Source organism: Felis catus, chromosome B1, assembly GCF_018350175.1.
Source record: "Felis catus isolate Fca126 chromosome B1, F.catus_Fca126_mat1.0, whole genome shotgun sequence".
Classification (NCBI taxonomy): domain Eukaryota; kingdom Metazoa; phylum Chordata; class Mammalia; order Carnivora; family Felidae; genus Felis; species Felis catus.
The window spans coordinates 166,225,080-166,242,507 of record NC_058371.1 but is presented as its reverse complement, the minus strand read 5'-3'; the positions used below and the strand labels follow the sequence as shown (position 1 = coordinate 166,242,507).

The window sequence follows — 17,428 nt, the reverse complement described above, 5'->3', positions numbered from 1 at the left end:
TTGTTTATAGAATTCTCTCAACAATCCTGTAAGGCAGAAAGGTAGCTGTGTCATGGCCCTTTTAGATGAAAAACAGTTGATCTGGTGCAGAAAACATGGGGGATCAAGAAAAGATGATCAAGAAAAGAGAGGGATATTTGGAAAGCATTGTAAGAATAAAAGAAAACTATCTGAATGGGAGATATTAGCATATGCCCAATATCAGAGAAGGATTGAGGAAGACCCTAGACAAGAAGAGCCGCTTAGTCTATTGCATTAATGCAAATAATACAGTGACAAGGATCTATGCTTCAGGGGTGACAATGGAAGTAAAAAAGAATGTAAGAGATATTACAGAAAAAAATATGAAGAGCTAAGTGGCAATAGCCACGTCCTGAAACAGGTAGTTTCTACTCCCCAACCACACACCCACAAGGTAGATATTTCCCCTAAGAACTCACAGAGACAAAACTCAAGGTCTTGCTCAAATATTGAGATTTTTGACAGCACATAATTTATTTAAAAAAATAAAATCTATGATTTAGGACAAACGTCTGCCTTAGTGTAATCTTCCTCATAAACCACCATCCTGAATTAGGATACCCTTACGCTTGGCAATAGTTCATTTTCATATGCTAACATGGAGACTAATTCCTTATATTCATGCTCATTAGAGATATTAATTACTAAAGAAGCATTATTTTCCTTTTAGTTTTTTTTTCCTTTTAGAAAACCAAGTGTATAATAAACAACTGAGTTTGCTCTGAAAAATACAATAGGCCTTATTTCTGAACATTATTCCTCCCTGTACTTCTCCTAAAATGAGAGGTACCTCTCAGGGATTCCAAGAAAAATTAACTGCATTAAATAGTATACTATTTAACAACAAGTTGGGTCTTTCCTGACTTTTTCTGACTCCTGGACAATCCAAACCATACACTGGCAAATATATATAGAATTAACAACAACCTAGATTTTTCAAAGAAAGTATTTACGTAAACACCTAGGCATTAATCAATATGCATCTTTACAAGCAATTTAATATTACAAAGTTGTCAGCCTCATAATAAACTAGCTAACTATATGACTATATAAATCTTTGATTAGTACCAATTGTCCAACTAATTTTCCTTTATTTTTAATTAACGGTTAACCTGAACATCCAAATAAGTATAACATACACGTGTGAAATGTGTGTATGTATAATTGAAGAGTAACAATATTTTGAGTCAGAATCCTTTAGAAATTACACACCTACTTTACTTTTACCTAATTTCCTCAGTATCACCTAAGGATAAATAGAAGTTAATTAAAATTTAACATATTTTAAAAAATTAATATATTAGCCAAGCCTAATTTCCTTTATCTTTATGGATTAAAACAGATTTGTTTTTCTGAATTGAAAGTTAATGTTTAAATCTGAAATCAAACTATGCCAGTCCAATAAATTTAGGCTTACAGCCAATGTATACCTGAAATGTCTTTGAGAGTTTCAAGAACGCCAAACCTGTGCTGTACTTTAGAAATACCATAAGCATGGATAAAGAAATATCATCATAGAATCCTAAGTTGTGTATTTGTTAAAATATAACCCTAACATACTTTTTATTATGTGCCTCATTTCTTCATATCTGTACTGCTGTGAAAATAAACGTCTGTAAAATGTGAAGATACTACACGAGCATGTCTGCCCGACAATGTTTCATTTTAATATACTTTAAGTTTTAAAAACTTAGCCATTATATATAAACTAATTTAAAAACCTCATGCAGAAAGTCTGGGCTCTATATGACTTCAGGCATTCTACAAAAATATGTTAAACACATTGTGTGTGTAGAAAAGAAACACAAATAATGTTTATTTCATATACCTTACTTTCTATTATTCAGTTATTTAATACATGCATTCATAGATAGAGTGTATTAAAATATGTATATTACTCTTAACTTTTAGAAGCATTATTTTGTAAGAGTTTAAAAAAAGTAAAACTACTTTTACCTCCCAGTCCTGGTCTAAGCCGATTATCGTAACCATCCAGAAGTCTGTCTAGAATTCTTGTAAAGATGGTAATGTTATTTTTAGCTTCATCTTCTTGGATGTTAGCCAGCACCAACCTAAACAGATAATTTTAGAAGCTGATATATATATATATATGTACATATATATATATACATATATATACGTATGTGTGTTGTACCAGTACCAACATGCTCTACTTCCTTGATTTGAATTTTAAGTCTCTCTAAGCTATTAGGGCCACCCATTTTCCTTCTTTGGTCACTTCTATAAATACCAGCATGTCTATGGAGAAGATAAATATGTTGTTGAAAATGGATACTAAATACTAGATTATCAGAAAGATTGACGTCAAACTTATTTCAGGTTTCTGCCACTTAGCACCCAGTGTGGAATATTCATTTTCTAAAATCCGTCCCCTAGAATATATTATGATTGTAGATGGCCACATGCTGACACTGTTAGTAATGTGACTCTGCATTAAGAAAGGTACAATAACAAAACGACTCCTGAAATACTACTGCAGCGATTTGAATATTAATTGGAGAATAAATTGCCTCCTTGGAGGCAGAAAATTTCTCTGTCTTCCTCATAAGTGCCTTTCCTTTTTTCTTTATGTCGTTTTTCTCTTTCAGAGATTATTTCCTTACTTTGGGTATACCGCCACCCAATGGCCAAGTGCAATATAGACATCAGGGAAACTCCACTGGCTGTGTTCCAGGCTCCACTGTAGCCAGGTGGTGGAAGTGGGCTCTGAAAGGAGCAGGGGCACATACAGGGGTACAGACAACCCTGGAGGCATACCCCTATTGACTGGTCTCTGAGGAGAGCGCTAAGGGTTACCTAAAGATTAAAAATCTTGCTACTTGTGTGTGTGTGTGTGTGTGTGTGTGTGTGTGTGTGTGATAAATTTGCAGAGAAAACAAATGGTCTTAAAATATCACCAGAAAAGGGTTAGAAACAGTGATTTTCTCCATTATTTCTCCATCAGAAAGCCAGAGACCTGATTTTGTGACATCCAGCAATTTGGCGCATAAAACAGAATGTCCCTTTTCACTGCCATTTTTTTTCCCCTAGAATGATTCAGAGATTTAAATTACTGGCCCCAAAAAAGAATCATTTATATAATAGAATAAAATACTGGCATGAGCATTACTGGTCAAATATAGAACAGAAAACTAGTAGAGGGAAATAATGGTTAAGCACTGAGGACCTTCAGTGATTACTAATCGACCATGGTAGGTTCACTCCTTCAAAATCAAAGACTATATGTGAGAGCTGTCTGATCAAGGTGTACCGTGTAAAGTATCATTGACAGAGTCAATCTGCATTTAAATGATTACACAACTAGAAACAGTCATAACACATTAAAAAATTGGTAACCAACTTCAAACAAATATTGTCTTGAGAGCACAGAAAATACTGAAACACCGATATACAGGTAAACATTTAAAAATTATGTCAGCAAACGAGTTTATCAAAACTCCAGCATCAAAAGTTTCTATGTTACCTTAAGCTAATTCTAAAACCAATCACTACAATAATTGTAAAGTTCCACACAGAGGTTTTCACTGAAAAGTGGTATTTAATCATATGTCAAATTCTTTTTCTAAATTCAGTATTAAGATGTTAAATGAGGAGCTACTTTCAAACTAAAAATAAGCCTTTATGAAGAGATTTCTTCTCAATTCCACAAAATATTTTCATTCTTTGACAATTACTTGACAGGAAAATGAAAAATTAAAAGGCAAATAAAGATATAATAAAGACATTATTTTTTAAAAGGAATGATTAGATGAACATTCTTACCATCTATTTTTCAAGCCCTCTAATATTTTGAAAATCATTATCCTAAGTTTAGACAAAATAAAAAATGTCCATTGATAATACAAAATCAGAAAAGACTACAACTAAGATGATGTTATGGAAAGCAATAAGAATTAATTTTATGTTTGTAGAACACAGGCAAAGCAAAATTAGTTACATGTTTAAAATAAGCACTGTTTATGACAGTGACCACTTTAGCAATAAAAGATCTCTAAATCAGTAATATGAAAAGTTGATGAATAAATCAAGCTTTGTTTTATTGTTTGTAATTGTGAAGTTGTATACTACTTCTACCTAGAGGTTAAAGACTCACACATCCTTTGGGTTTTCTATGTTGACTAAAGAACACAGACCACTAAAAAAAAAAGAAGAAGAAGAAGGAAGAAAGAAAAGAAAAAAAGGAAGGAAGGAAGGAAGGAAGGAAGGAAGGAAGGAAGGAAGGAAGGAAAGAAGGAAGGGAGGAAGGAAAAAAAAAATCAACAACCAAACCATTTTAGCTTCTGCTTTTCTGTTTGGCTTAAAGAAACACTGTTGGCTTCTTTACTGAATGTTGGTGTCATTATAAACGCATACAACTTAACCACTTCAAAACTTGGAAGAATATGCCATCCAAAAGATACTCTTTTCTTTGGTGATTTTCTTTTCTTTTTGTAAGAAAATGTTCCTGATCACTTGCGTGTTTTATCACTAAAATCCAGAAGCAGTGAACTTTTGATAGTCTCTCCCACTTCATAGTTCAATTTCTTGATACAAGCTTTTTTTTTTTTTTTCTCCCCTTCATTAGAATTGATTCTTCAAAATACTTCGGCTTCTCAAAGGCCAGCCCTGCATTGATGACATTCAAGAAACACACCTTTACCCTGAATCTAAAAAGTCAAATACAATAAATAAATGTCTCACCTGGCTGGGTCCCACAGCAAGAAAACAAGAAGAAGCAAATGCATGTTGTAGGTGTTTAATTTCGTCTTCATTGTCGCTCTTTGGAAAGCCATGGGAAAAAAAATACACTTAAAATTACATTCAGTCCCAGAAAGCCCAAAAGAATGTCAATTGGTGTGAGAACTGGAGTTAAAGCTATTGAATTATTCCACTGGAGCAGTGTGGGGTGTGATGAATGGGTTGGGGGGGGGGGCGAGAGTCTTTTCTTTCTTTTTTTTTTTTTTTTTTTTTTTTTTTTATCTTGGCAGTAAGATGACCAAATAATCAGACTGCTCTGCCAGGAACTTCCCCCAGCCCCATCGTCAGCAAACACTGTTTTGTGCTCACACACACACACACACACACACACACGTAACAACAACACACGGGACACTGAACTGACTGACATAGGAGCTAGAGAAGAGAACGGGTCCGGAGGAGGGGGGGAGTGTAAAGGAGGAGGAGAGATGGGTCCCCCGTGCCACAGCCCCCTCAACCAAGACCACCCCCGCAACCCCAACGGGAAAAGCAAGGGGCAGGCAGCCCACTTTTTTCGATTATTATTCTTTTCGTTACAGGGAACTGCAGCCCTCGCGTCTTCACTTCTTCGCTCCCTCTAAAATAATAGAAAATAAAATAAAAGAAGCTCCCTCCCCGCCCGTGCACAGTTGCCCGAGACCACGTCTCGGAGGCAGCCGGGTTCGGCTCAACTGCTGCGAAACGACGCGTTGGACAGCTGTTCCGGAGCCGAGACCACAATCGGAGCAGGAGCGTGAGGCTCCCGGATCCAGCACCGGCAGGCAGGCAGCGGCAATCACAGTGTGCAAAGTTGCAGACTATAAAAGAGCCAGGCTAACGCGCTGCCTGCCGGGCGGGCGGGCCGGCGTCTAGGATCTTATTGTAGTTGCAGATGCGCTTCTGGTGATGAGTATCGAAATTATGTTTTAAACGTGTTGGGGAGGAGGAGGCGAGCTGAACCGCCTCGGGTTGCAGGGAGCATCGGAGAGTGGGGTGGGGGAGACGAGGCAGGCACGCGAGGCAAAGGCAGGCGCCAAGGGGTCCCTGCTGGGGCCAACGTGCGCGACCTTACCTGAGACAGCAGGCAGAATCGGGTGTTTTCCTCCCTTTGCCCTGATCTGAGGAGACGGGAAACTTGAGGGAGAGCGACAGAGAGCGCGAGTGAGAGAGAGAGAGAGAAGAGAGAGCGACTGCAGCAGCCGAGCGAGCGGGCAGCGATGGGCTGGTGGAAGCCGGAGCGAGCGCGGAGAGCGACGGCCGCGGCGCGGGGAGTAGATGGAGGCGAAGGCGTCCGTAGTGGCGGTGATGGGCGGAGGAGGAGGAAGAGGAGGAGGGGAAGCGTTGGCAGGAGCGGGCGGGGGGGGGGGGGGGGGAACGCGAGCCCAGGCGCGGTGCGCGCCGGCAGTGGCGGGCACGAGCCTCACGCCTGGAGGAGGAGGAGCCAGGCCCGGGAGGAGGGCTAGCGAGGTTCCCGGGAACGCAGGGACCCCCCCCCCCACACCCCCGCCCCAGTCCAAGGTAACCGCCCCGTCGCCCGGCAGGCACCTGCAGCGGCACAGCCCGGGGCGGCGGCTAGCTCCCCGGTGCGCCCCGAGCGCTGCTGCCCGCGCCCACGCCGCGCCGGAGGAACGGAGCCCACGCTCCACCCGGGACTGCTCCCGGCGGCAGCCCGCTGGGGCTCCCCCCGAGGCCCCGGGGTTCCTGGGGGGGGGGTGCTGCCGGTGGGTGTTGGTGCAGAGTCGGGAACGCAATGTGTCTGCGCGGCCCTAGATCCCCGGGGCCTCGCCCTGCCGCCCGCCCCCCAACATCCCCTGGCTCTGGAGCGACGTGGCTGCTGAGGAGAGGTAAAGAGATACCACTCCCGCTGGAGGGCGAGGGGACTCTAATCAGCCTGTACTTAGTCATCAGCGCATCCACGCAGGAGCAAGTTCAACGCATGTTGCGTGGAATCAGACAGCAGGAAGTTTCTTTGATTTCCTGAGCCGTCTTGATACACCACTCATTCCTTCACACTCCTGCAGTCAGCACCAGTTTCCCTACAAAGCCCTGAGGGCTGGAGACCTCCCTCTAGCCGGTCGAGAAAGTCCGTCTGCAGATTATGCACCTGGGGAAACCTCCCGCTCACTCTCAACCATTCTTTTCCCCAACGTCATTCACAGGCGTCCTCCCTTCGTGATGATCAAATTCAATCCACAGCTCTAAAAAAGTTTACATTCTGCAACCCCGCACCACCACCACCCCAAGCAAAAAGGTACCTGTTGTGCTTCTACTACGTCTGCAATTCTTTGGGGGGGGGGGGGGGTAAGGGGGCGGGAAGGAGATGTAGTGTAGTGGGGTTTGAGTTTTTCCCCCTGTAGGGCTTTTTGGTGGTGGAGGGACCTGTTGTAATTCCAGGCCTACAGTGCACTTTGAGCGTTGTGTTTGATCTGTCTCCTTTCTCTTCTGTTTTATGTGAGGCGATAAAATCCAAACGTGCAACTTGAACCAAAAACCAAAAAAAAAAAAAAAAGAGAGAGAGAGAGAGAGAAAGACATTTTCCTTTTTGTACTGCACATAACAATGTTATGCTTGTATCTTACTAAGGCAAAACAGAGCGGGTGTTTATCTCTTCAAGAAGTTGTTATAAACGTTAGACACTTTAAAAGGGGAGAAAAGAGAAGTATGCTGATACGTTTTTCTCATATTACATTTGGAGTCAATATGTGCCAAACACTTCAATTTCGTTAGTTATGAACCAGAAATTCAGACGTTTTTCCTAGATGGTGCAGTTTTCATAACAACGGGCACTGCTAATCTACAGTCAATTTTAGCTTTGCCTTGAAGATATGTGAGGAGAGTAAAACCTTTACCTTGTAAATATTTCAAGCTGTTCTCTTTAACCTATTAATCACCACTTTCTGAATGAGCATTGAATATGCTACCGCCTAAACAAACATTTGCTCTCTTATGTAGCTGGCTCTGTGAAGAATGGAACACCACCCAGCTTTCTCCTCCATCATTAATATTCCCTTCCTGACTTGCCCGTTGCAGAATCTAATTGAAATTCACAAAGATAAAAAGCTTGCCATTTAAAACCTTGCAACTAGGGAATCTAAACATCTACTTGGTGTGAACACTTTACTTCCTGCTGTATTTTCCCATTTTCCATTTCTATAAGTCAGTCTTCATTAAGATCTCTATCACTTTGCCATTTACATTACTACTAAATTGTTTATATTTTGATAATGGAAGTTGAACAGCTCGTGGTTTCTTCCTGACCTTAATTGCTATGCTCCAACAAAACTTCTCTTTTATCCATGTCACAATTTTTATAAATACCTTCATAGATTATTTTCATATTTACCACTGTAGTATTCCCCCCCAACCCCCGGATTCTAATGCTGAGTTACAGTATTTAGGTTTGTTTTATCTCAAAATCTGTATCTATTTGAATGATTTGTCCTAAAAAATTAGGCTTTCCCTTTAGCGCCCTTAAGAAATTTGTAATCTCATTGCCATATGACCCATTTACATGGAACTTGACAAAGTTCGTGCTATTTGGGATGATTTTCACCATTTGTTTACTTTTTTAACTGTATGTTAGAACTGGCTATAGATTTGACTATGCACTTACTTGAGACAGACTCAGTAAAAACTAGATTCCAAAATTTCATTATAAACCGTAATTTTTAGGGACACCTAGGTGGCTCAGTCGGTTAAGCATCTGACTTCGGCCCAGGTTGTGATCTCGTGGTTCATGACTTCCAGCCCAGGCTCTGTGCTGACAGCTCAGAGCCTGGAGCCTGCTTGGGATTCTGTGTCTCCCTCTCTGTCTGCCCCTACCCCTCTGGCACTCTCTCTCTCTCTCTCTCTCTCTCTTTCAAAAATAAATAAATATTTTAAAAATTAAAATACAAAATAAACCATAATTTTTAGTTCTTCCCCACAAAATGTTTTGCAGTTTTACTGAAGTTGGGTAGCTGTGATTTAAACTTCAAAGCACCTTAAAGGACATGAAAATCAGAAAAGCTGATTGCAGGCAGTGGACCTCTGCTTTTACTGCTGTATCTTTACTGGTATTTCACTGTGTTGCTAGTCCAGCTGAATATCTTCTAGGATTGTCCCACAAATATCTAATAAATCCAGTCTGATTTTTTTCTCCTCTCTTGTGATGGAGCACAGTGAACTGTGATTTGAGAGCCAGCCTGGGTAGGTCGTGACTAAGCTCTTCCTACCCACTCCTTCTGGAGCATGTCTTTAGGCAACCAATCCTGTAGAAGAATTGACAACTAATTGGTTGCCAGTAAATCTAAATTTGTTCCTGCCCAGGCTAGGGCAGTGCAGAACCTCCTGTTTGAATTTGTTTGAATTACCCTCCTACAGATTAGATTGGGAGGTATGGGTCACTTCTTAGATATTCCTCATCTTTAACTCCCAAATCTGAAAGAGGATTTCCACATGAGGAACAAGAATAAAAGAAAGGCAAGGAATTAGCGAGATCTTGGTTTTGTTTGATTTTTCTTTCCTGATATCTTACAATATTGTACAGTTTTAAAATTCATTATAAAACCGTTTGTGCTCTTGAACAGACATTTTGTAGAGTTTTCCCTTTTAGGGCCCAGCTATATAGACTTTGCACTACTGTTCCAGGGAACTACCACTCTCTATGCCCTAGGCGACCTCATAAATCTTTAAGTTCCATAAGGTAATATGTGTATATTGTATATAATGCACACACACATATATGTAATATACACAAATACTTGCATACAGATATACAGATATTTATCTGTAGGAAGATAGGTATCTAAACTCATAAAAATAGGCATAAGCATTTTAATGAGAATAGCATTTATATAATGTATTTCTACAAAATGCATTTAGTCTCGCTAACATAACTTAATCAGGGTGATTTTTACATACTTTGAAAAGAAGTACCAGAATTCAGCAAGAATAGCCTCTCACTATATTTACAAATTTTAAAATATAAGCATGTATTCCACAATAAATTTATTCTATTCTAAGCATGTATTCTAATAAATGTATGTACACTTTAACTACACCTTCCCATCTGTGTCATCCATTTGAATAAGAATATAAATTTGTGAAAAATTAAGAACTAAAGCATAAATTTTCCTGTTTTCACAGAATTAAATACTATCCTGTACTTTTCCCCAGAATGCTTTACTAATTTCAAAGTTTGCTTGGAGTACTAGTCTGTTCTCATATATTGGCCACATTATCATTAAAAACAAAACAAGCAGACAAACAAACAAAAGCTAGAGTGAATACCAATTTGGTAATTCTTAGGTCAAAACTGTGGTTTGGTCAAGCTCCCTTTTTTCCCTGTAAGTTGAATTTAGATGAACGGTTCTAATGTGTGCACTAGACTCCAAGCTTCTGAAAGAAGAAACAGCTGGAAAGGGGGAGTAACCAGCCTTATAAACAAATAATTCCAAAACTACTCTCTTACACCAATGCATTTAGATCACATTTCATTCGAACTAAATATATCATGTATACTAGCTTGGATATAGTATGCATATCACCTTCTTCAAACAGAGTAACTCTGTTAATAAAGTAAGTTTGCAGATCCTTACCTAAGTTGCAAATCAAATATATAATGCATTCAGGACATCCTGGTGGTTTCTGAGACTTTGAAAACTATTTACATCAAACACTTATAAAGAGTAATTTGTAAGGAAATCCTTTTACCTTCATTTTGTGAAATTATAGATAAAATTTATTCTCAAGTTATTCAACTACTTCCTAAAACAAAGATAACATTCCAGTAACGCAAAACAAAAATTTACTGTGCCTTTCATGAAGCTATGTGATTGACAGCTTTTCCCTCTGAGGCATGTTTTATAAAATTACAGTAATGAATAATAAAAATAAACTTAAAATATCTTCACTTGTATAATAAATAGATCCCATTCCAAATATTTTGCGTGTATTTACTTATTTAATCTTAACAAGTAAGGATTAGGTTTTTATTATTCCCATTTCACTGATGAAAAATTGAGGCACAGAAAGCTTAAATCTGGCTGAAAGTCTCCTCCTGGTAGAGTCCGGTAATACGGCTCCATAGTCTCCATGCTTAACTGCCATACCACTGAAGCTTTGGGCAAGATATTTAACTGTTAACATGGTGGTGTTATGAAGGCAGTGTAAGTCTGTGAATAATAGCCAAATATTCATTCAACAATTCTTGCTGAGTATCTGCAATTTACCAGACACTCTATTCTGTACCACTCTGGATATAATAATGATTAAGGCATGGTCTCTACCCTCAGAGAGCTTACAGCAAATTGAAAAGCATGAAGTAACATAAGACCAAGGCTTCTACATATACTCTAAAAACTCACACTATCTTCACTAAGGAGTAACATGCAGCTTAAGAAAAAGAATGCGAGAAAAAGAAGCTTTACATTTAATTAATGATTTACAAATTTAGTTGTTCCCATATAATAATTAATAAATGGATGATTACTAAGAACATAAGTAAGCATTTTCTAGGACACTTAAGAACTCCCAGGACTGGGAACGTTCATGTCCAGAATGAAAACAATTCCTGTTTTATATGGATGGTTTCTTTTCTTTTCTTTTCTTTTCTTTTCTTTTCTTTTCTTTTCTTTTCTTTTCTTTTCTTTTTAGTTTTTTAATCTTTATTTTTGAGAGAGAGAGACAGAGTGTGAGAGAGGGAAGAACAGAGAGAGAGGGAGACACAGAACCCAAAGTAGGCTCCAGGCTCAGAGCTGACAGCATAGAACTGGTCTCAAAGTGACAAACCACAAGTTCATGACCTGAGCCAAAGTCAGAAGCTCAACTGACTGAGCCAACCAGGGGCCCCTGTATGATACAGATATTTTCTGAATAATACCTCATCAGCCAAAATTATGCAGAAGAAGCTAATAACAAAAACAACAAAATCAGAGGATAGAAGGAATCCAGGACCCTATTTGAGCCCATTTACATACATTTCAAGTGGGCTAAGATTGGTCCCAAATGAAGGATTATTTCAATATCATTATTTTTAGCATCAAAAGTATTCCATCTTGAGAGGAAGAGAGAGTATATGAATTGCAAAGAAATAAATTAAAAATATAATCAGGCTATGAGTATTTAGTGGTCAGTTAAAAAGACATGAAAGAGAAAATAGAAACCAATTACTTCTAAGAAAAAGTGAATAATGCCATGGCATATTAATTATGGATATCAAGTGATTTTAAATAATAATATGGAGATCATTTCTCCTTGCTACAAACCTCTTTGTATTTGCCAAAGGGACTTGCTCATAGATGCACAATAAATAATTGCTGATTTCTTTGTAGAGTTAAGCACTTTAGAATACAAATTGGGAGTCTTGGTACCAGAGGCATGACCTTGGGTAGCCTCGGCTATAATATCTACTGAAAAGTCTCAAAGCTCTCTATCTCTAAAAGCTCACTATGCATCACCAATAGACATTTTTTTTTTTCTCAAAAAGAATCTCCACTGGTGTTCTCTATCTTAGCACCATCCTGCCACCAAAATCCTGAAAACTGAGAGTCATTTTAGGCTCTTTTTTGTCAACAGACACACACACACACACACACACACACACACACACACACACACACACAGCCACCACCACCACCACCACTCATTTGCTGTTGCTGAGAAAATGCCTCCTATCTATCCATTGTCTCTGATCCATTCCCTTCATTACCAATTCCATAGCCTTAGCCCCTTCCTTGCTTGAACTACTGCATTACAAGTAAGCAGTAGCTTGCTAACTAGTTTCTCTCCTCCAATCTCTGCTTTCTCTAATTGGCTTTCTATAGGGCCAACATGAGTCTTCCTAAACCAATTTGATAGTGTCATTTGATCATCTAAAATCCTTTCTTGATAAAAGTATAAGGTGTGAGCTCCTTTGCATATCACCAGTGTACTGTTTATATCTCCAGCCTCAACTCTGCTCTTTCTGCACACATCTTGTCAGACATGTGCACGTGTGTATACACATACACCCTCCATAATCACCATTATTTTTTCTTTTTTAAAAAAAATTTTTAATGTTTATTATTTTTGAGAGAGAAAGACAGAGTGCAAGCAGGGGAGGGACAGAGAGAGAGAGGGAGACACGGAATCCCAAGCAGGCTCCAGGCTCTGAGCTGTTAGCAGAGAGCCCGATGCGGGACTCGAACTCACAAACTGCGAGATCGTGACCTGAGCTGAAGCCAGGCACTCGACGGAGCCCCCCAGGCACCCCAGCATTAATTTTTCAACATCACTCTGTCCTCTTTGCTCCCTGCAAAGGAAAATGTCTATGTTTCTCTCAACAACTAAATATTTCATGCCTCTATGCTCTTGGTTCCCATTCCCCCTTTCAACTGGAATATGCCACTGTCTGCATGGTGACACTTCAGACCTCAGCCCTACAAACTACTTCTTACCCTTCCAGATAAAATTGCCCACCCCAGCCTTTGTACTCCTGCTGGACTTTGCACAGGCATTTAACATGAAACCTAAAGACCACCCCATTGAACATATTTACTAACTTTTCTATCTTACCCTATAAGCCTGTAAGCCCTTTTAAAGCAATGAACTCATCTCAATTATCTTTACCTACCAAGTGTCTAGCACAGAACTGGGCATATATCATCTCTCAAGAGATTCTTGAAGAATCAATGAATGAGTGAACAACCGAATGAATAAGTAAGTGCCTACGTGAGCATCTGTGCCTTCATATGGACATGACAACCATGGTACTTTCTTCCAAGGAAATGAGATGCAGTACAAAAAGCAGTTATCGTTAAGAATTCCGATTCTGGTGCGAGGTTCACATCCTAGTTCACATCCTAGTTCTACTACTTACCCACCATGCAACCTTGGATGAATTCCTTCACTTTGCTACGCCTTAGTTTTCTTACCTGTAGAGTAAGAGTAATTGTGAGTCCGCCTCACATGATCTTTGTGAATACTCTGCAAGTTAATATTTGTGCACAGGACAGCATCTGGATCATAGACAATACTACACAGTGTTTGCTGATGTTACTGAAGTATTTGAAAGCTGTTAGTTCACTGCCTTGACGTGTAGTAGATGAGATGAGATGCTATTAAATTTATTGAATCTTCTGACTCATCTTTTTCCATCTGTTCCCGTCCGCTCTTTCCCAGTGACATTCACGTGCCCACCTTTGCAGAGCAGTCAGTCAAAACCCTCATCTCCCCACATTCTCTTATGGTGTCTTTTATTTTCTCATGAATGCATTATTTCCCTCATTCTCTCTCTCTCTTTTTTTTTCCCTGCGCTTTTTTCCTCATCCTCTTTTTAGTATACCATGCCCTCCTTTTCATTCCAGCTTGGCCTGCACGTCCCTCTTTTATTAGTTCTCTATCGTTCCCTTTTCCTCTCCGTTTCTCAGTAAGATTCATGCACAGCATAAGTCTGCATTTGCGTGTACACTTGTCTTTTGGCATATGGAAGAAGGTGTGTTAGAAGAATAGATATGGATAAGGAGGTGTCTCTTTAGGCATAGAAATGTGAATGCCGGCCCTGCCAAGGCATGGGCATCCCTGTCTGTGTTTTGGTGTGTAGGTCTCTGTGTAAGTCATGTATCAAATCTGCTCAAGTGTATTTTATTGATTCGCTGTTTGAATTGAATAGAAAAGTCAGGTGACTTTCTCTTTTGAATTGGCTCCTGGTTTGCCTGCAACAAAGAAATTGCTATATGTTGAATCTTCAGTTTAAAAGAGATCCATATCTGTAATATGCAGAGAGCCATAGTCAGTAATCAACATAGAAGCTTCCTGCTATCGTCCTAGTCATACCCTCGATTAAAATATGGTTACAAGCTGCTCTTCCTTTTTGTGTATGTGTAACTTCTCGGTATCTGTATCCTTATGCTACTCATTTGGAAGCAAGAAATAAAGGAACTTGGCATTATGAGTTAGGAGATAACAAATTAATACTTAAAATGATTTCCTTTTGAAGAGAGATATTTTCAAAGAGACTTACGACAGACTTTAGTGCCACCCACCAAACAGTGCCATTTTGCAGCCTAGGTGTATGAACAGATTGAATTACTTCACTCTCCTTGAAATTACAGGTGGCAATGGAAATTGCTTCTCTGATCAATGAAAAGCAAGAGACATGGGGCATTTCTAGATGGAGGCTGAATGAGCCAGTGTCAGATTCACCGTGCTGCCTCCTGCCCTACTGTCTGCTTGTGGCCAGTGAGAACTCTATATGTCGGTCACTCAGTGGGGCCTTGAGTGAGGACAACAAAGATCAAAGGCCTAGCTGACCTTCATTGGATTATAGTGTGAACTACAAATAAACATTTGTTTTAAGTCTCTAAAATTTGGGGTGATACATAATCACAAAATAACTTGGTCTGACTTTTGAAAGATGAAAAGGAAATTTCGTTGTGTGTCTTTTTACTTCTTTTTGAATTTTCCATTTATTTATTTTGAGAGAGAGAGAGAGAGAGAGAGCAAGCAGGGGAAGAGCAGAGAGAGAGAGAGAGAGAGAGAGAGAGAGAGAGAGAGAATCCCAAGCAGACTTCATGCTGTCAGTGCAGAGCCTGATGTGGGGCTTGATCCCACAAACCATGAGATCATGACCTGATTCTAAACCATGAGTTGGATGCTTAACCAACTGAGCAACTTAGGTGCCCCTATGTATCTTTTTAAAATATCAACTATGGAATGATGGAGTGGCACATAAAATATTTTCAGGCAGAGGAGACTTTCTTAAAGATCTTGAAATCACAGCATATAAATGGTCACTTGCTTAAGTCTGAACCAATTGATCTTCGGTAATATCTGTGATTTGTTTCCATCTCTTAATGGTCCTTTGCTGTCTTTCTGTATCTAAGCACTCAGAGGGATTGAGACAAAGTCTGAGGTTATTTTTGACAAATAGTTCAAAATAATTCATTATCCCCATGGTGGCCAGACATTGAAAGTGGTGGCAATGGGACTTTGAGGGGAGAGGGGTGGTGGCAGGAGAAAGGGGTGGTGGTATTCATTAAATTCCAACAGGAACTCACATTGCCAAACATCCAACAGGTCCTACAAATGGAATGAAAAATTATAAAAAGAGAAGGGGTGAAAAAAGACATCTAACTGGCCCAGCAAGTGCTAGATGTTCAAGTTGAAGAGAGATGGGTAAGAAGACTGGTTCTGAATAGAAATTCATGTTAGGAATATATTTCCCTATCTCTATTTCATAAAGAAAAACAAAAGAAATTGACTCTGACCTAAATATAGAGTGCGCAAATTTCAAAGCCATTTTCAGAGATTTTTTCAACAAGGTAGGAAAGGCTAGTTAGTCATGGATTTTAATACGAATTATGCTATTGTCATTACACAACTCACTGGACCAAAAATTTCTAGGTTCAAACTGCTTTTAGATAGTCCATCAACATCATTCAAATACAAACCACTATAACAATTTAACATTCACATTGTGAGAAGAAAACTATATAAGTTTTTAATAAGCTCTTGAGGGACTAGAGATGGGACTATGATTTGTCTCTTTTTTTTTTTTTCTATCCCTTACCACGCTTCTCATATTGTAGGGGTTCAGTAAGTGTTAATAGAAGAATAAATGAATGGATAAATAATTGAATAAATTAATAAATTACCGCAAGTATGTGTCAAAGAGTTCATAAATGTTCACTGTAGCTCCTGTTCTCCCCTTATTCATGTTGATGTTCCAGGCTGGCCTCCATGCAGTGGTCTGAGTGATCTTTCCAAAATACAGGCCTGTTCATATCACTGCAAAACTTAAAATCCTTCTGGTATTTCCTATTTCTTGTAAGGTCAAGATGAAGATCCTTATCATGGCCTTTGTCCTCGATGCCTTGACTCCTGCCTGGCCTTGCACCGTTGTTTTCTTTGCTCCATAAACACCAGCCTTTCAGTTCCTGGAATGTACTTAGCTTCCTACTGTCATTTCTTCTTCTGCCATAAGGTATTGTAGCACAAGTTCTCTCTGCTGGAAAGCTCCTGGCCCGTCTACACACCTGTTCATCCTTCATATAAAAAATTAGGAAGCACTTACTCAAGAAGTCTCCCTGACATATCCTCTACCTACCAGTCTCCATTAGATTCTTTTATTATATGTACTTTCTGTTGGGGATTTGTCTGTCTTTCATGTCTCTGTTTATCATTGTGTGTGATTATTAACATCTGTTAACCAACTATGCTATATGTTACAGGAGTTCAGAGACCATGCTTATTTTTACTTAACATTGTATCCCCTGCAATTAGTGCACTGCCTGACTTAGAGTAAGCACTCAATAAATAGCTGTTGTGAAAAAAAAATGAAGGAATAAATGAATGTATAGCACACATAGGTTTAAATGTGTAATGTTACTTTTAAAACATTTCAGGGGTGCCTGGGTGGCTCAGCCGGTTAAGCGTCCGACTTCGGCTCAGGTCATGATCTCACAGTTCAGTAGTTCGAGTCCTGCATGAGGCTCTGTGCTGACAGCTCAGAGCCTGGAGCCTGCTTCGAATTCTGTGTCTCCCTCTCTCTCTGCTCCTCCCCCGCTCATGCTGTCTCTCTCTCTTTCTCTCTCTCTCCTTCAAAAATAAATAAAAGCATTTAAAAATTTTTCATATCCCTGAAAATAAATACTGCAATTCAGTCACTTGGATTGTTGCCACATTCATAGAGTCTATGGAGAATTAATGG

At 39.4% G+C, this 17,428-nt stretch overlaps 1 protein-coding gene and 1 long non-coding RNA gene across 4 annotated transcripts in view; one reads left to right on the top strand and one right to left on the bottom strand.

The window, feature by feature from the left end:
- GABRA2 (gamma-aminobutyric acid type A receptor subunit alpha2) overlaps window positions 1-6,110 on the bottom strand; it is a 128,070-nt gene extending 121,960 nt beyond the window's left edge. For 2 of the 3 annotated variants that reach the window (XM_011281893.4, XM_019829558.3), the window contains exons 1-3: window positions 5,831-6,110; window positions 4,723-4,800; window positions 1,978-2,093 (exon numbers count right to left, since the gene is read on the bottom strand). In XM_011281893.4, the coding sequence (XP_011280195.1) occupies window positions 1,978-2,093; window positions 4,723-4,793 (187 nt within the window). In that variant the 5' untranslated portion in view covers window positions 4,794-4,800; window positions 5,831-6,110. Of the gene's footprint in view, window positions 1-1,977; window positions 2,094-4,722; window positions 4,801-5,830 lie in introns of those variants that run through there. The other variant, XM_023253146.2, reaches the window with a different exon arrangement.
- A 75-nt stretch (window positions 6,111-6,185) lies between these two features.
- Window positions 6,186-17,149, top strand: LOC109499188. Its single transcript, XR_006597119.1, has 3 exons — window positions 6,186-6,276; window positions 6,918-7,009; window positions 16,551-17,149. It is a non-coding gene; the product is annotated as an uncharacterized LOC109499188 (long non-coding RNA).
- The last annotated feature ends 279 nt before the right edge of the window (window positions 17,150-17,428 follow it).